Source organism: Alosa sapidissima, chromosome 13, assembly GCF_018492685.1.
Source record: "Alosa sapidissima isolate fAloSap1 chromosome 13, fAloSap1.pri, whole genome shotgun sequence".
Lineage (NCBI taxonomy): Eukaryota > Metazoa > Chordata > Actinopteri > Clupeiformes > Clupeidae > Alosa > Alosa sapidissima.
In genome coordinates, this window is record NC_055969.1 from 12,468,294 (window position 1) to 12,488,176 (window position 19,883).

The 19,883-nt window shown below is 41.8% G+C and overlaps 2 protein-coding genes across 3 annotated transcripts in view; both read left to right on the forward strand.

Annotated features, from left to right (window-relative positions):
• Positions 1 to 2,869, forward strand: part of map3k1 (mitogen-activated protein kinase kinase kinase 1, E3 ubiquitin protein ligase) — a 45,071-nt gene extending 42,202 nt beyond the window's left edge. The window contains exon 21 of the mRNA XM_042058678.1: positions 4 to 2,869. Coding sequence (XP_041914612.1) covers positions 4 to 153 — 150 coding nt within the window. The 3' untranslated portion in view covers positions 154 to 2,869. The remainder of the gene's footprint in view (positions 1 to 3) is intronic.
• A 9,816-nt stretch (positions 2,870 to 12,685) lies between these two features.
• On the forward strand, positions 12,686 to 19,580 carry hmgcs1 (3-hydroxy-3-methylglutaryl-CoA synthase 1 (soluble)). 2 transcript variants are annotated; one of them, XM_042058676.1, is made up of 11 exons: positions 12,686 to 12,852; positions 13,289 to 13,448; positions 14,687 to 15,144; positions 15,365 to 15,490; positions 15,955 to 16,119; positions 16,394 to 16,562; positions 16,775 to 16,945; positions 17,165 to 17,271; positions 17,523 to 17,648; positions 17,833 to 17,990; positions 18,322 to 19,580. In XM_042058676.1, exons 2-11 carry the CDS (start codon positions 13,438 to 13,440, stop codon positions 18,409 to 18,411), a joined length of 1,581 nt encoding a protein of 526 aa, XP_041914610.1. In that variant the 5' UTR covers positions 12,686 to 12,852; positions 13,289 to 13,437; the 3' UTR covers positions 18,412 to 19,580. The 2 variants fall into 2 exon arrangements, with proteins under 2 accessions (XP_041914610.1, XP_041914611.1); XM_042058677.1 differs by lacking the exon at positions 13,289 to 13,448 and having other exon boundaries at positions 12,687 to 12,852.
• The last annotated feature ends 303 nt before the right edge of the window (positions 19,581 to 19,883 follow it).

Consider the following 19,883-nt stretch of genomic DNA (forward strand, 5'->3'; position numbering starts at 1 on the left):
CAGATTGCCAGCGCCACCACAGCCCCCACCATCCCCCCTCACCTGTCGCCGGGGCTACGTGACGTGACGCTGCGCTGTCTGGAACTCCAGCCGGCTGACCGCCCCGCCTCCAGGGAACTGCTCAAGCACCCTATGTTTCGCCTCAACTGGTAGCAGACACACCCCCCCCCCCCCCCAACGTCTACCCCAAATCCTAAAACCCTCACCCCAAGTCCCCTTTAACCCTCATCCTAACACATATCATCCCTTAGCCCACCACATGTATGGAGATACTACTGAAGGCCCCCTCCTCTAACCTGCTGCCCCCACATCCCTAACCTCACACCTCTCCTTGTCCCCCTTGCACACGCATGCATACACATACATGCACGCATACACACACACACTGCTTTGGTCGCTGTGCCCAGGGACACACAGCCACACAGGGAACATGGCCTCCGCCGAAGGACCCGGGTACCTTTTTTTTTTTGCAACACACATCGACACACGCTAACACACCGACAGACACACACACAAAGAGATATATATATATACACACACACACACACACACACTCTTTCACCTCCCCTCATATCTCTCACACAGCCCACCCTCATCTCCAGAGCATGAGAAGCTCCCTCCACCGGTGCCTTTGTCGGAGTGCCATGCATCAGCTAACTGTACTCACTCTGCAAAATGGCTGTTGGTCTGGTTGTCTCAGCACTTGTATTTTTTTTTTTTTAGCCATTACTTTTGCAAGAGGTTTAAAAAGGGGGTTGCCTGTTATATCTCAACCTAGTGGTTTGTGATATTACTTTAAATGTAAGCATTAGACAATGGATATGACAACTTAAATCAAAGTCGATTTCTGCTTTTTACAATGACCATTGTTGTGGAGTAAAGGAGAGGTGTAAAAAATGTTGTTAAAAAAATTTGTTTGTTAATTGCATCCTCTCGTGTAAAGATTATGATTTGATCATTTGTGCATATTACTGTCAGGCCATTATAATAGCTTGGGGAAAAACATCTTGGAGGTGAATCAGGGAATGGTGACTTTTTTTGAACAGAAACTTTGCTAGTTTCAGCTAGCCAATCGCTGAATGTGAACGCTTATGATACTGTCATTTGTTTCGATGTTTCCTTTGTTACTAGATTTTTTAAGCTGAAAATCCCATGTACGATTCTATGATTTTGTGTTTTCAAAGCATTCAACAGCTTTTGTGTTTGTGTGGGTCTAACTGAGACAGTGAGTTGTTGTCAAAGTTTTAGAGGTTATGTCATATAAGCAAAAAGTTGAAAGGATGCTTTGAAGTTGTCTGTTTTAACATTGATCGGAAGAGTTAGCCCACTGTTACTTTCAAGCAATGCCGATATTTCTGTTTCTTTGATTTTACCGTTGACATTTGATGAGACCTTTCAAACAAGCTGTGTCATTTCATGCAGAAGCAATCTATTCAAAAATGTTCACTGTTCAGCCATTCTCTAGGTGCTGGTCCTCTATACAATGTAATGCTACGTTTCCGATAATTTGTGATTTTAAACTTTGTGATTTGTTTTTTTTTTTTTTTTTAAAGAAATCTTCTTAAAACATTTTAAATATGTTTTTTTAGAATGTATATCAGAGGTTTTCTAAGTCACCTCCAGGTGATTGTTTTCTATATAAACTTAAAAAATGCTGTCAAACTATTTTGGTGGAGGGATATCTCTGAACTAAAGGCAGACCATTCTGCTCATAATTGTTTTTTTTTTTTTAAATCAACTCATCTCTTTTATTAGAATTGTTGCGCATGTTCCTCAACCTTGTTAATCATGACCCATAACTCTTCAAGTGATCATCTTGTTAAAAAAAAAAGATTACTGATATTTACATTGATTATGAATCAGACAATTGTTTTCAAAGTGGGATATGCATTGCTATTCTATGTTTGTGATTCCCTTGACAAATATATTATCAAGGGATTTAATTTTTCACATAAAAAAATCAGAGAAATTTAAATTTTATTTAAACAAATCCGATTTTCTTTATATGGAGTACAAGCTGATCAAGCTTGAAGGGTTAGAATGTAAATAGATTAAATTTTGGTAGCTAAAATTATTGTACTTGACTCCTGTATTTTTATACCACACTGTTTTCCATAAATACATATTTTTGTTCCTGCTTTTATTTCTTTTTTTTCTTACCTTTCGTTGTCTTTGTAAAAGCTTTAAAGTTATGCACTCTTTGTCTTTTTATATACTGGAAAAAAATCTGTTTCAGTCAAATTCATAAATGCTAATCAGTATTACTTCAATATGTCATGTTTATAATTCTTACCAATATTTCAATGCCTTTGGAATTTCTTCTTACCCACCTGTGTCTCAACCAGCTTGCTGGGCCTTTGTTATGTATTTTATTTTGATGCCTATGTGATGTAATCTTATGCCTTTTTTTTATCTGAGCTGGACTGACTTTGTTTGTCTGGAATGATGCTGTCTCTTGTGTCACTTGGTGGTACTTTTTTTTTTGTCAAGAACGTCTTTTGCTGTTTTTATTCCAGTCTCTACTACCTCAGGTGTCCTATAGAGTTTTCCTCTACCAAAGTTCACTTTCTCAATATATATATTATATAAATATATAAATATATATTCTTTTTGACTGTTCATTGTTTTTTGATCTCTCTTCTTCAAAGATTTCCAGGGCTTAAGGGCTAACTTGTATTAGCACCTTTTATTGTGCAAATAAAACTTGTGAAAACTCTGGGTTCAGAAAAGTAAAATTTGGCTTAAGCTGTATCTTTCAACTTAAATATATCAAGATATTTTAATGTTTTTACCCCATTGGAGCATTTTATAACAAATTTGACTTATTTTGGTGTTTGTCTTTATAGCAAATAAAAAATGGGAAAATGGTGTCATTCTGATGTTTATTTTTCTCTTTGGGGGGATTTTGGTAAAGATTACGGTCAGGATCCACACTGGCAGAATTTTGGGGAATTTTGAGCATTTTTGAATATTGTGGGGGAAATGTCCACCTCAAAGTATATTATGGCCTTGCATATAATTAATGTGTAACAATTTAATTAATCGAAAATCCTAAAAAGTCTGCTCCTTGGAATTTAAATGGAGATCAATGATCTTTTGGAGTAACACACAGGCTACAGTAGGTGCTTTCTATTTTTAGAGGCTACATTATTAACAGCATTACTGTGCAAGGACCAAGAGGTCAAGCCACACATGTTAAGCAGCAGGCTCATGACCGATTGCAGTTCTAGAGAATGAGCAGGTTAAACTGCTTTGAATATTATTGTTATACTTTTAACTACACATTTACCAATTTGAGAATGTGGATGCCATTCACATCCTCTGATTTCTCACCTAAGATGGCCTTTGCACACTAATGGCCGGTATGGTATGCTAGCGAGTGAAGAGACTGGTGGCTTGAGTTCCAATGAAAGATGATCTCACGTTTGGAATGCTGCTTATACAGACACAGCTTTATTTTGAGTCTGAGCGGTGAGGCCTTCCAGTACGCCTCCGCTGAGAAATCACAAGGTCATGTGTTTGGTACAGTCACTGAAGGAGTATGGTGTTAGTTCAGGAAGCAGAAATCTTCCACAGGATTGCATTACAGTCTGGATGTGATGAACGGCACATGCTCACACATGAAGAAAAACAGGTCCTGGCACTTTCTGAGGTTGGACTGTCTAACGCTGACCAGATTGACCAGATTGGATTGCATTTTCTTTCCCTCTGTTTCCAAGATGAACTGACACAAGCGATCTTTGACCATAATAGACAGCATGACTCCGAACAATTTGTTTGGACGGCGAAACCGCATAGGCTACTTGCCTGATGATGTCATCGCCACACCTCAGCTGCCCTGGACTTGAGCATCACCATAGACTGTATACAGTCTATGAGCATCACCAGAGAATGTCTAATAAGGGGAGAACCGCCACTCTCGGGAAACTTCCGGTTTCTGAACTGGTTGCAGTTCCTTTTCTGGTTCCACATTAGGGCGCTCACAAATAAGTGCAGAATTAATGGAGGTCTATGGAGCTGTACCCCTCAAATCTTTTCTCGGGATATAATTTTTTGCCCAGAAATTTGAATGTTGCATGCGAAAGAGGGGACAGAGAAAATACACACCGCTGAGTATTATATTTTTTGAGTCACTTATTTGTTATAAAAAGCCTTTCAAATGCGTCAATGACATCATTCATTAGCAGAAAGCTAGTGTGTTGTGGGCAACAACGACCCAACCTGTAAGAAATCGAAAGGACGTAAGTACTCGTTCATTCAACTTTTGATCTATAATCCATAGTGAGCTTGCAGAAACCACAATCAAATCTTCGATTTTTCAACGACAACCAGGTGAAAGAGACAAATTTAGCTGTCTAGCTCCATAGACCCTCATTGTTTTTGCACTTATTCGTGATCACCCCTAGCGGAACTGCAACAGATTGCAGGTACAATAGATAGACCTCTCCAGAATAAGTCCCGCCTCCGTAACTTCCGTATCCATCCAACTTCCAGGCGTTGATTGTCTATGGGAAATAACATGGCGTTTTGAAAGATTGTACCTGTCAAACTCTGTAGGTGACAAAGTAGAAAAAGCTGGTGGGCCGATTGGCCTACACACTTCTGCCATCTAGTTTCCACTGGATTTTTTGGTTGTCGGTGCCGTTTAAGTAGTAAACGATTATTAATGCTAACCGGGAGCTAGTTCCGATGTACGCGGGCGGAGGAGGGCGTTAGATCTTGCCATAGAACCAGTCACAACCTAATGTGATGGTCATTTTCACGTGTGATTCATGTGGTCTATAAATCAGGAGTCTATAAATGTAAATCGTTTGCAAGGTTCAGCCTCTTTTCAACATGACTTAACTTTGGTTTGACTGTGCGAGTTTGTTGGCTGTTATTGAGATATTTGAAAAAGAAAGAAATTGCCGACGAAGACACTAAAGACTAACCTGACCCTAGCCAGATTAATTTCGTTCCGCTTAGCTCCGCCTAGCTTCACTCACATCCATCTGGGACCTCTTCCATTGAGAGTGATTTCTGCAACCGACTTTATGGTTCAGCCAATCAGGACGCAGGGCGGGAGTTTCATAGATGTGACATATCACATGTCACTCCTGCCTTTCCTATCCAAAGGCATTGAACGAGTAGTCTCCAAACAGGTCTCTGACTTCCTTTCACAAAACAACCTTCTGGATCCAAATCAGTCTGGGTTCAAAAGCGGCCACTCTACCGAAACGGCTCTGCTGTCTGTAACAGAAGCCTTAAAAGAAGCCAGGGCGACTGCTCGGTCATCAGTACTCATTCTGCTTGACTTATCAGCTGCCTATGACACGGTTAATCAGCGTATCCTTCTCTCTATACTCGCTAACATGGGAATCTCCGGTTCTGCTCTCTCCTGGTTTGAATCCTACCTCACAGGACGCTTGTTTAACGTATCATGGCTTGGTCAGCTATCTGCACCTCACCATCTCACCACAGGGGTCCCCCAGGGCTCAGTGCTGGGCCCCCTTCTCTTTGCTATCTACACCACCTCCTTGGGACAGATTATCCGTTCGCATGGCTTCTCATACCACTGCTATGCAGACGACACACAGCTCTATCTGTCCTTACCACCTGATGACCCCTTGGTTTTAGCACGGATCTCGGATTGCCTCTCAGACATAGCTACATGGATGAAGGCACACCACCTCCAGCTGAACCTCTTAAAGACTGAACTGCTGGTCCTCCCAGCTAAACCTACCATACACCACGACATCAACATCAAATTTGACTCCCTGTCTGTTTCACCTACCAGTACTGCAAGAAATCTAGGAGTTGTTCTCGACAACCAACTAAACTTCTCAGATCATGTTGCCTCAGTCGCCCGGTCATGCCGTTTCGCACTCTACAACATACAGAAAATCAGGACTTACTTGACTCAAGATGCTACCCAACTTCTGCTTCAGGCAATAGTCATCTCACGACTCGACTACTGCAACGCCCTCCTGACAGGTCTCCCAGCATGCGCAGTGAAACCACTTCAGATGATCCAGAACGCGGCGGCGCGCCTGGTCTACAACCAACCCAAAAGGGCACATGTTACCCCGCTGCTCATCCAGCTACACTGGCTACCTATGGCGGCCTGCATCAAATTCAAGGCTCTAACGCTTGCCTACAAAGTAGTCTCCGGTTCTGCTCCCACCTACTTGAATGCCCTCATACAGACATACGCTACCTCCAGACCGCTGCGCTCCTCAGACGAACGACGTCTAGCTCTACCACCGGTACGCTCAGGCCAATCCAAACTTTTCTCATCTGTTGTTCCTCGTTGGTGGAACACACTGCCAGTTCCTACAAGGGCAGGGACATCCCTCTCCATTTTCAAAAAACTCCTGAAGACCCAGCTCTTTAGAGAACATCTCCTCTCATAGCAACACTTACAACAAGTCTTGCTGATCCTAGCACTCACCAGCCGTCTTAAACTGACACGTAACTGTTAAAAACAGCACTCACTGATGCACTTATTCTTACTGTACTCTAATGTTTTTTAAATTGTCCTAAAATTGTTGAGAATTGCTCTAAAACTTAAACTGTTTACCATGTTGTTAGTTGCTTTGGCTAAAAATGCGTCAGCCAAATGTAATGTAATGTAATCTACAGATGTTTTACCGGTATGATATTTTGAAACGCCATGTTATTTCCCATAGACAATCGACGCCCGGAAGTTGGATGGATACGGAAGTTACGGAGGCGGGACTTATTCTGGAGAGGTCTATTAGCCTATTTCACGCCGCCATTTTGAATATCGATAAGCCGTAAACTCACTTCCGGTTAACAATGTCTTATGGAGAAACTAACGTTATCGGATCTACAAGTTTACAAGGAATTTGCGGCATCTGCCAAATATTAATCTGTCACAGGTGGCAGATATTGTATAACATCACACGAAAACAGTCAGTACAACCATAGGCCTGTGCCACCATTTCATCAACACTCAGCAATATTTCATCATTAAATCATTACCATCATTAAATTAACTCTATGCAGAATTAGACTATGAAAATGTGGAGCAGACAATAGTAGGCTGTCATTAGTTAATCAACATGCACAAAGAAAACTATTTTTAAAATGTAGGCTATGTTTTTGCTTTAACTTTATGCACAAAACTGTGATTGGGCCGGCTGCTTCAAGCAACCTGTGGGTAGTAGCATCATACTACAGTATTTCGCTAACATAAGCTTTGCAAATAAACTCAGACATATTTTGGTTACAATGACGGGGTTATCCGAATGTAAACTATCTATCTGGCAGTAACATTTTGAAATTAACACTTCGTGACCAATCACAGTTTTGTGCATAAAGTTAAAGCAAAAACATAGCCTACATTTTTAAAATAGCTTTCTTTGTGCATGTTGATTAACTAATGACAGCCTACTATTGTCTGCTCCACATTTTCATAGTCTAATTCTGCATAGAGTTAATTTAATGATGGTAATGATTTAATGATGAAATATTGCTGAGTGTTGATGAAATGGTGGCACTGGCCTATGGTTGTACTGACTCCTACACATTCTCATGGCCTAGCCTAATTATATAGATATTGTAGTACTTTTTTATATCAGTCTTTGAAAACTGAAAAAAAAAATGTCAATGTCAAAAAATCATTTTCGAGAATGAGGATTAAATAGGACATAGATTAAATAGCCTATTGCTGTTTTTCCTTTGTCTCCCTCACATTTTCATCTGTTCTTACGAGTAGTAAACAAAACCATATGATTTACTTAATGTTATACAAGAACAGAATAGAATTGGACAGAATTGAGTTCAGACTTGAGTTCGGTATTTTGGGTCCGGACCTCCTCAACAGTCCCAGTTTGTCATGTGGCCCCTTGGGGAAATTAGTTGCCCACCCCTGTGTTAAGCCTATGGTAGATGCGCACTAAATGCGAATGCGTGATTTGATGTAGGCAAAAGTATTATAAATGTGGCGACGGAATAGCCTAGAACTTGGGTAGGCCTAGCGTTTAGTAGCCTATGCTGTGATATCCAAAACTAATGTGAATCGCAGACTATATCCTACAACCAAAGAAAGTAAAGGAGATTATTTGTACCAAATAAAGGACGGGACTGCACCCTTCACAAACCGTAAAAATTAAGTTTATTAGTTTTACAGTTGACTACAGTCGACAGTTCACTATCAGTCCACACAAACAATTCTGGTTTCCTTGAAGGCTACTAGCCCTTTTCCTCGTAGCCTATTCTGTCTGTTTGTATAGCCTACAGCGCGCAAGCTTTGGTCAATTTCTGTAAAGAAACAGTGCCAACTATAGGCCTGGGATATGAAGTAACGTGTTGTGTTGAGATGGATCCGTTCGGACGCAAATATTCTTGATACGGTTCCAGGGAAGATGGAGGAAAAAAAGATCGGTTTGGTACGTGTGGACTAGGCCTAAGACACACAGTCCATGTACCTGCCTACATGGACCATGTAAAACAAGTATGTACAAACATACGTTTGTAGTGCAGATACACTGGAAGAATGGGATATCAGTTAAAATTGCCCAGATAAGGTTGGAGACATGGGGACTTTCATGGCATACAGCGGGGGAAATAAGTATTGAACATGTCAACATTTTTTTCAATAAAATATACTTCCAGTGAGGATATTCGCATTAAATTTTCACCAGACAGTAGTATTTACTCAGGTAATCCACACATGTAAAAAATCCAAACATTAAAGTCCATAAATAGAGTTAATGTGTATTAAAGTAGAAACAGGTTGTAAGCCCAGTAAAAGTGACAGAGACAGTCATACAGGGGCTTGTGAAGAGTTGACCAACGCCAGTGTTACTTAGAGTCATGCGATTTAAAGTTGAACTGAACCATAAAAATCCTTTTCCACCAGTTTGCCTAAATAAATAAGTCACTGACCAAAAGAGATAGAGAGAGAAAGAGAATGTGTGTGAAAAGGAAAAGGGGCGGGGTAAATTAGATCAGCAGTCACCTCTACGTCATCGTGCACAATGAACAGGGAAAATAACAGGTTGATAGCATAGTCAAAAGGAGACAAAAAGTTTCTCTTTGGCACATAAGGATTGCTTGTTAAAAATAAAGGATATTTAGATACAAAACCAATCACTGAATAGACAGTTGAAAGGTATCAAGTGATAAGATACAGTCTCTGAGTTTATTACCATCAGTGCAAGTAGTTAATTTGATATCTGGAAGCATGATGGTAATGGCATGTCAACGCCTGAGAGGACTGCTTTTTGACTGGTTTAAACAGAATCTGGCCAGATTATGCACTGTGCCCACCCCTAGTTACTGTATAACACACCATAAAATGTATTAAATAGAAACAGGAAGGTTGGAAATTACAGAATCATTATCTGTCCCCCAGTGGAATGAGTTAACTCATAAGTATACTTGTTTTGTCCTGTAGTAAATCTGTCCTCTCATTTACCCATCCGGGGGTAGTGTGTACACACACACACACACACAGTTGGAGCACTGAGCTCAGGAGCACACAATACACACCCGGAGCAGTGGGCAGCCCTTGTTAGGCTAATACAGTGTGTGAAGTTGCTCCACGGTATAAGTGCAGGTGACTCTTCAAGAGTCTGTAACTCGGAGTTTAAGTCACAACAGTCATTCCAACTGGTGCACAAAGACATTCCAGACATGTTCTCTGAAGCTCCCAGGACACACCTTTGTGTCATAGAATTATGATGTGCGCAAAAACACCTGAGTTCTACATTAGGCCTACTGGTATGTGTGAATGCTAATGTACAGTAAATTAAGCTATGGCCTACACTGGCTGCCAGAGAAGTAAAACATGATATTATTATGTCATTAGAATTCACAAAGATAAGTGTTTTAAAGTGCAGTCCACTGGTGAAAGTGTGACTTTGCTCTGTTCTGCATCTGTTTATCACAAAAAGTTTTGGTTTCGTCTTCCCCTCTCGTCACTGATTGGCCTGACATTTTTCTTGTCTGAGGGAAACGGTTATGAACTAGGCTATGGTGTTCCAGACTAGCCTGGAAAATCCAGACCCTGGTAATCTAGAAAGATTAAGGGTCTGGCCACAAATAATGAGAATGGCCGAACTCAAGAGAGGCACCAAGCATGCATTTGGCCGTTGCCTACTGGTTAGAACTTCGGACCTGTAACCGGAAGGTTGCCGGTTCAAACCCCGACCAGTAGGCACGGCTGAAGTGCACTTGAGCAAGGCACCTAACCCCTCACTGCTCCCCGAGCGCCGCTGTTGATGCAGGCAGCTCACTGCGCCGGGATTAGTGTGTGCTTCACCTCGCTGTGTGTGTTTCACTAATTCACTGATTGGGATGAATGCAGAGACCAAATTTCCCTCACGGGATCAAAAGAGTATATACTTATACTTGAAAATCTCACTGCACGCAATTGGATAATACTACGACCAATGTTTACTGACTGATTCCGGACCTCGACACAATTTGATAACACTACAACCAATGTTTACTGACTGATTTGTTGCAGCGGTGCAAGGGATAAGAGTAACGTGCATCATTACTCATTGCCAGAGTGTCTCGCAGAGACAATTTAAATTGTGCCTTCGCGAGAACTCTGGATTTCCAGGGTAGTTCCAGACTAGATCTCCCTGAAAGAAGATCTAGGTGGGCGGGATCAGGCTACTACTGTCTGCAAACAGAATCCACATACCTAAATAAGATTAGGGCTTTAGCCTATGTGTTTGTGTATGTTAGAGACAGATTTCAATCATGGAAACAGTTTGCATTCTTTGTGAAAACTTATGGTGCTCCATCTCCCTCCCATTTCATGCATTCGTTAGAGCAGATGTCGCCAACAATGTCCAACTTTTTTGATGTTTTGATATTAATTCATTATAGCCTATCCTTGTATAGAATTGCATTATTGAAATTCAAGCATGTTTTCTGTCTGTCAAACTGACAAAACTGTCAAATGCAAATAATCAATACCTGAAGCCTTGATGCATATATCTCTTTACTGAATGATTTAACAGCTGTGATGGTAATGGTAATGCATGGAAGAATAATCTCTTTCCGTGATTCCTAGAAAGAGATTATTCTTCCATGCATTACCATTACCATCACAGCTGTTAAATCATTCAGTAAAGAGATATATGAGTCATACAATGTCAATGAATGCCTTATTTATCACATAAAACTTATCTTCAACCTTCTATTTCTTTTCTTATTGTCTTTTATTTATGTTTATTAGTAGGCCTACACACTGCACATTTATAGGGACACCAGGCAACGTTTTCGTGTTAATTAGGCTACTCTTCGTAAGTCGTTATATGGTTAAATGACTCATTACAGGGCGATTGAAGACTCTCTTGCCCGCTCCTACTGCCTGTAGGAAGAATCCCGCTTGCAAGTTCAGTGTATCGTACTCGCCGACCGAAGAAGGATCAGTTTACATCCTGCATCCACAGCACAGAGGCAGGCTAACGAAACGCTAGTGATTGTTGCAAACGTGTGTATAATGGCAGAGCCGGCGAAGAAGCAGCGAAAACCCTTGACGGAAGATGCAAAGAAAAGGAAAAGAGCTTCAGACCGAGCGAGGGGGAGTTTCGTAGAGAAAAAGCATCTTGTCTGGTGTCCCTTTAAGACAGAAACAAAACATTTCACTATAGCCTAAGTGACAAATAAAATGGTTTTATTTGGAATGTCAGCCTTTTATGTAACCTAGCCTGAAGCGGGAAATTCTCTGTTTATGATGAAGGCCTGCTATAGGCCTATCTCTCTCACACACACACACCACCTCTCTCACAAGCACACACTCTCTTTGACTGACATTCCCTCAGCTGCTACTATGGCACAAACTGTCACAGAAACATAGACTGTATAAAATAGCACACAAATCATTGTCAATGAGTGTAATATGTAGGCTATATGTGTGATAATAGCTTTAGCTAAGATTTAGCCCAGGCTACTTACATAGCCTAATGTGTTACTTCCATTTGGAGTCATACAATGTCAATATGTAGCCTGTTGATTGTTCTCTTCATCGGATGATCTTCTCCATGTTGATAACCTAGCCTACAGTCAGTAGCCTAGCCTATAGGCCTACTGATTGATTCCTGTAATAAACTTGAAAGCGTTTGAGAACACTGTTGTTGTAGGCTACAAAGTTTGTTGCTGTGTCTGGCTTCCCTGGTCTGCCTTCCCAGGTCTGCCTTTAAATATTTCCCTCTCAACGAGCAGAGCTCGTTAGGCTACTAAAGCGCCCTCGGCCTACAAGCGCAAAGCATTTCCATAGCCTAGGATGTAAAGCCTAATTACATTATTTTAAGATTAGAACAGCCAACACACACATGCATTACCATCATAACTCAACACAGCCTATCTAGCTCATATCTCACGAATGGTAGCCTACATTTCTTTTAACATCAAATACTGTCCATAGGCTGAAGTTGTTGTGGTGATTCTGAATGATAAACTCTAAAGTCCTGCCACTGGTTGTCAAGGAGACAGACCTGGGCTTCCTCGAGCTCAAGTGGCTCCCACAGCTCTCACTACATGGCCAGGAGTCAGACGTCTTTCCTGATTGGTTTCTCTTCTCTCACCATATACCGTCATTCACTCACACCATTGAACCACAGAGAGTATCGCGTTAGCTGGTCATGCCTTTGCTGGGTGATGATTGGCGAAAATATTCAGAGGGCGGGCAAAATGTAAACTTCAGAACTTTCCTCCGATGCGATTGGTCGTGAATGGTGCGTTTGGTCAAACAGAGCCCGGCGCACAGGTACAGCGCTCATGAAATATATAAATAGATGCTCACCGTTCTTCTGATTATTATAGATGCCAAGCATTCATTAATCGATAAGCCACATAGGATTTCTTTGAAGTAATCATTTTATCAAGGTGAGTGATGCATATTTCATTATAATTACGATGCAGTCAATTTGCAACATTGTAAAGCTTCTCTGCATATGTGTAGGCTACAATTTATGCCATAATTAACTTATCCTAACTTTTCAAGCAAATCATTAGGGAATCATGACTAAGTCATTGTCAAATGGGACAATGTTTGGGACATAATTCATTTGGTAAAATAAACTATGGCAACCTTTTGCTGCTATTTGATGACTGCTTCAAAAACGTGTAGAACTGATTGATTGAAGCTTCTATCTGGGTAGAGAGCCAACGTTAATGTAAAAAAAAGTATGCTAAATGATAACCGTGCGCATTAACACGGCAACATCGTGTTGCATTACGTGCTTTCAAATAGCAATGCAAAGTGTCTTAATGAGTTGGCGAAGCCACTAAAAACTGCACCGTAAATTTATTCAAACTACAGAGCAAAACAATCGGTACTTCCTATGAGGAATTTGAACGGAAGAGGTACGTCTGCTAATTTGTCCGGCTCCATGGGCGTCATCCGAAATTGACCTTATGATCTCGTAGAAAAGGACTTTCCCTCTGACTGACAGTTACCTAGAACGCTATATGATCGCAAGGTAAGGAGAGGTACCTGGATTCTTTCCAAATCGTAGCACAAATACATGAGACAAGTAGCAGCTAATTCTATGTTTCAGCGGTATTCACAGATTAACCCGGCTATTTAGCAAGCTAGCAAAGAGGGGATACCTGGTTTAGCCAGCTAACGGTAGCTAATGTGACTAGATTTTTCTGTAGCACACGTTGTTGATCAAACTTCACTTATCAGCGGTGGTTCAAGAAAAGCCCGTTATGCTATAGTAGCAGCTACAGCTGATGGGACCTATCTGTTTTTATAGATGTAGCTGCTAAATGTTTGCTTGTCTTGATTCTTCTCTAACGTTAACGTTAAGATAAACGTTTGGTCCCAGCTTGGTTCATGTAAACGTTAACGTCAGTAAATCTGGGAAATTTCAAAATAACTTGGATAGCTCACTGAATAGCTATACAACGAGAAATATTTGCAGAGTGTTGTTGTTGTTGTTAGCTAACGTTGTAAACTCAAGTTCAAGTCTCAACCCATTATTTGCTCGCACGTTATCGTTAATGCCAGCGGGAGGAACCATTAGGATGACTTGAGTAATTCGACTGTAATATTAGCTTTGTTGATGAGAAGCTAAGGTATGTTGTGCTTCAGCTAGTTAGATAGTTTGGATACCCAGTTAGCTGGTTGAGTTGGATAAAGCTAATGTCACATTCCTTTCCCTTGCTAGTGTGCGGTAACGTTGGCCCGGTTAGCTGGCTAACGGCGTCAGGTGTTTGTGGTCAATAAGGTCACATTCTGTCGGTCAAAATCGTTAACGTTAATCTACCAACCATAATATATATTTTTTAGTTGTGCAAAGACGTGAGATTTCCACTGTAGACTTATTTGCTAACATTTGACTTATTTGCTAACATTTGTCGCTGTTTGCTGAATAAGGTTATAGAGCAACAGTCACCATCTGTACGCCCTTTACCCTATTTACCACATAGATCCTATTATGGGGTAGCAGCGCACTCGTATGTTGAGGAATGGGCATGTGCGGTAGACTGAGTGCTCATGAAACGGATTTCATGGCGCATACGCACAGTAGTCCTGTGAGATCATTCAGACGCGTCTGTCTGTTCATTGTGCGTCAAGGATCATCTGTCACTCTTTGGTTTTACTTGACTGCATTTTCTTTTCTACTTTGTCTTTCTTTTTGCCATGATATACAGTTCCAGACAGTTAAAGCACCCATTTTCTCAGTTTTGAAATAACCTATTGTCCTGAAAGGTCTAACAGGATGCCTGGATCAGTCCCTGCAAGTGGTGAGGCCACCTGGCCTAAAGATGTGGGTGTCATCGCCCTGGAGGTGTACATCCCCTCGCAATATGTGGAGCAGTCAGAGCTGGAGCAATTTGACGGAGTCTCCGCGGGAAAGTACACCATCGGCCTTGGCCAGGCGCGGATGGGCTTCTGCTCTGACCGCGAGGATATCAACTCCCTCTGCATGACGGTGGTCCAGAGGCTGATGGAGAGAAACTGCCTGTCCTACGACTGCATAGGCCGCCTCGAGGTGGGCACGGAGACCATCATCGACAAGTCCAAGTCGGTGAAGTCGGTCCTTATGCAGCTGTTCGAGGAGTCTGGAAACACCGACGTGGAGGGCATCGACACCACAAACGCATGCTATGGGGGTACGGCAGCCCTGTTCAACGCTGTCAACTGGGTGGAGTCCAGTTCTTGGGACGGTAAGAGCCTCTTTTGTTGCCCCATCTGGTTTTTGACGGATGATATTGGACCTGTTTGTATTGTAAATTTGTGAAACCACATAAAGTCTCAAATTTGCATAAAGACCGTCAATGTTTACCTTTATTGAAGAAGTGTTGTTAACAACCTCAGTGGTTATTTTGCATATGATGTAATCCGCGAATGTATGACAGAGCTGCTTTCTTTCTCTTGGCAACGTAGGCCGCTATGCTCTGGTCGTGGCAGGAGACATTGCCGTTTATGCCACGGGCGGTGCCAGACCTACTGGTGGTGCCGGAGCAGTCGCCATGCTTGTGGGCCCCAATGCCCCACTGGCATTTGACAGAGGTAAAGGATAAGACTAAATACACATGCTTATGTTTAGACTCTCTTCAAATAAATACTTTCAGCCACTGATGTGTCTTAAAAATTGCAGACATTTTGGTAACATCAATACAAATGTCACTGAACTATCTGTACTGTATTAGCCAACACCACACTGAAGGTAATAGGTGGAATGTATAGCAGAAATAATTCTGCTGTGCACCTTATTGTGCATGGGATGGGATTGATACTAATTCAGCAAAAAAATGCATGCTTGGTGTTTTTTCACTGCAAAATATAACAGCTATATAACAGCCAAAAATAAATCTCAAGAAGGCTGACTCACAGATGTCGGCTACTTTCTGCTCCGTGTTTATGATTCCTGGGAGCATTCCAGAGTCGCGTTTTGACTGATAAGGGCACTGTGTATGCCCAAAGCACAGCTGATGTGTCTACACATTGTTTTGACGATGCCTGTACCCATGCAGGTCTGCGGGGGACACATATGCAGCACGCCTATGACTTCTACAAGCCAGATATGGTGTCCGAATACCCGGTGGTGGACGGCAAGCTCTCCATTCAGTGTTACCTGAGTGCGCTGGACCGCTGCTACAGTGTATACCGCAACAAGATCCACGCCCAGTGGCAGAGAGGTGGGTCACTGTGTCATGGATTATAGACTCTTGGGCATTATTGATCTGTAAGCAGTTGAAGAGGGCTTAGTATGGGATGTATATCCCCACGGTATTAGAATATGGCCACAAAGATTCACTTCACCTTGTGAAAGTGAAAGCTTCCTCAAAGCCCACACCCAACAAGATACAAGGCTCATGTATAGCGACTGACAAACCAACTAATAAACTATGTGAACTTTTTTTGTGGTTGTTGTTTATTTATTAAATATTTTGTAAATGTTTTTATTTTTAGAGGGTGTCGACAAGCGTTTCAGCCTGGCGGACTTTGACTACATGGTCTTCCACTCTCCCTACTGTAAGCTGGTGCAGAAGTCATTGGCACGTCTCCTCCTCGACGACTTCCTGTCCCACCCTAATCCCAACACTGAAAGTGGTTTATACAGTGGCCTGGAGGCTTTTAGGTCAGTGCATCTGAGTCTGACCGCTAATCCTGTTTTGTGCTTATCAATGCAAAGGGCTCCCAGTTGGGTGCTAATTGATTTACTTCACGTATATGTAGGTTGTAAATGCCTAAATGAACTAAATAAATGAGCATGCAACATTTTACACACAACAAGACTTAATCCCAGACGTTAATAGCACAGCATCTTATGTTGGTGTGTTTGTCTTAAAGGGATGTGAAACCAGAGGACACTTACTTTGACCGGGATGTGGAGAAAGCTTTCCTGAAAGCGAGTGGGGAGATGTTCGAGCAGAAGACTAAGGACTCTTTGCTGGTGTCCAACCAGAATGGCAACATGTACACCCCATCTGTGTACGGCTGCCTAGCCTCTGTCATTGCTCAGTAAGTCTCGCTGCACCTGCGGCTGTATCAGATTGAACTTTGCTATTGGGCAGAGTATAGGAACTAGAAACCAGTGAAGTGTCCATTTTTGTGTCAGCACAGTATCGACTGAATCCTAATAATGTCATGATGGTTCACTTGCACTTTCTTTGTTCTTGAGTGGCATGGTATTTGCAAAGATTTCGGTTCTTTATCGTTCCTCTCCTCTCGTCTCATCAGGAGGACGCCTCAGCAGCTGGCTGGCCAAAGGATTGGGGTTTTCTCGTATGGCTCTGGGTTCGCTGCCACGCTCTACTCCATTCGAGTCACACAGGACGCCACACCTGGTATGCACGCACACACGCACACACGCACACACACACAAAAACACAAACACCAACAGATTTAGTTGATTGTCTGTAAATAAACTTTGAAACATTTCACATGTGACTTTCTGCACATTTCCAATACATTTCTTATAGCAAAAGTAAGATTGGCATTTAATCCTTTACTTTGTTACTTCTGAGTTTCCCTGCTGTTCTGCCTGAGTGTGCAACCATGCCAAGCTTAACTCTTGCTCTCCATTTCTTAACCCCAGGGTCAGCACTGGATAAGCTGGTGGCCAGCTTGAGTGATCTCCAGGCCAGGCTGGACTCCAGGAAAAAAGTGTCTCCCGCTGTCTTTGCTGAGAACATGAAACTGAGGGAGGAGACTCACCACTTAGGTGCTTATCTCCGACTGTTTATTTAGCAAGCAGATTTGGCTGAAATCAATTTCTATAATACATAGTTTAGTCATACGTTGTTCACATGAAAGAAAGTGTGTGCATGAAACTGTACCATTACTGTTGCAATTTCACAGACTGTTGTCTGATTCTGACCGTCGTCTTTTCTCCTTACTCACCTCAGCAAGCTACACACCCCAGGGTTCGGTGGATGAGCTGTTTCCTGGCACCTGGTACTTGACACACGTGGACGAGAAGCACCGCAGGCAGTACTCCAGACGCTCACAGAGCGACGACACGCCTCTGGAAGCAGGCCTGGTCAACTCCACAACAAAAACAGAGGTAGCCTCTCTAGACTGCATCCCAGTTGGTAGAGCTTGTTGACCACAGTACTGCAGCACCAGCACAGACCAGAGAGACTGATAAAAATTTGTGTCAGCATTGTGTGTAATTAGTGTAAACTAATTTGTAGATATAAGTTGTAATCTGCTTCCTGTTAGAATTTGATAAACAGCAAGTTATCTGTGTATTTTCATATAAGATAGATATTGTAAATATATGTCCCTCTTTTTGAGGTGAACTAGCTGTGTTTGTACACACCAGGGGAAGAATAATTTTAATAATTTCATCCTTCCTTCCTTTTTAATCCTTCCTCTCTCTTTTTTCTTTTCAGCATATCCCCAGCCCGGCGAAAAAGGTGCCCCGTATCCCTGCCTCCAATGCTGGCCCTGGCCTCGTCACCATTAGCAACGGGGATCACTGATTTGACCTCTAAGAGGTATCAAAATGGCAATGGTTATGGAAGAGGGAAACATAAAAGGACGGAAAGCAACTGTTTCTGACCAAATCCTCGCCGTATCAATAACTACTGTGTACCACATGACTTATTTTTTCATCCCAGCTTGATCACTCAAAATTTATTTTGCCATCATCATTACTATGCTTTATGTTTTTGTCTATTATATTTGATTTTTGTTTTTTGTTTTTGTTTGTTTGTTTGTTTGTTTTATTTGTTTTCTGTTTATGTCTGTTTTTAAAAAAACAACACTCATAGGACTGGTCTGAGTATATTATGGACATGGGGGAACTTGCAGTCCCCACCACCCATTACATGTAGGTGTGTGTCTAACCTGACTCTAGTAGGCATAGCAATGTTTTCACAAACCCAGAGCTGCATAGTTCTCCCGGCGTCCATGCTTGCATTACGCTCACTATCTTACCATGGGCATGACTTTAGGGGCAGGGATTTCCCTCCTTAGGCCCAAACAGGAAGTAGAGCCTCCTGAATTAAGGACTGAGGGTTTTTACAGGGAGCGGGAAGGGACAAAAAGGGATGCCGGTCTTGTCCATTTATGTTTATTTCACAGGTATGAAATGCTGCTGCTTCCTCCTCCTCCTCCTCCACATGTTGGAACCACTTAGTGGCCGGACAACCTTAACACACCTGCATAGTTGATGGTTTTCCCAAATACCTCGTTTAGCAAAGGAATGGGTAGTTAGAGTGACTGTGCGTGTTGTTGTCTGTTGCAACCACTGTGACCAGCGGAATAAGAGACCTATGCAGACTGTTCAGTCAATGGCACTTAACAGAAATTCAAGTTTGAGAATGTTGGTCTGCGTACGTGGTCCAATTAAGGAATGGTGCAGTTAGTATGTGTAAGCAGTTGACACATTATTTGAATGAGTTAATATTTAATGCATTTTAATATTCCTCCGAAGGAGAGGATGAACATCTTTTTTCCTTAATCTGGAACTGTATTAATTATTTAACTATATTAACTAAAAAAAGAATTCCAGCAATTTTGCTGGCATTGAACCAATATAAGACATTTTATAATGAAAAAGTAATGAAAGAATGGAAAAATTGTATATTATGAAATACAATAGTTTTGTTGGATTGCATAGGGAGTAAATAAACTTGCCTCCCACTGATGCTGTGTAGTAGTCATGGTCTGTATATGATTATATGATTCGAAGATTTACTTTTTACAACTTTGCAAAAGTAACATGTCATTGAGAGAGGGAAAGAAATCCTTAACTGTGTGTCTAGTGTTCAACTTTCCTTTTGTTGTGCCAAACTAAGAGGAAGCGGAACACACTAACACAAGCATGCAGGCGTGCATGCAGACAGACACCCTCAGTGTTTGTTCATGGTCGCCCCTGCAGTTAGTTTTGAGAGACTTCACAGAACACTTCACAGTTCTTTTCAAAATGTTGCTGCAGTTTTTACACACA

Coding starts and splice junctions, on each gene's coding strand:
- hmgcs1 (XM_042058676.1), top strand. Junction 16,563..16,774: donor AGTGGCCTGGAGGCTTTTAG/GTCAGTGCATCT, acceptor TTTGTCTTAAAG/GGATGTGAAACCAGAGGACA. Junction 17,272..17,522: donor CACACAGGACGCCACACCTG/GTATGCACGCAC, acceptor TCTTAACCCCAG/GGTCAGCACTGGATAAGCTG.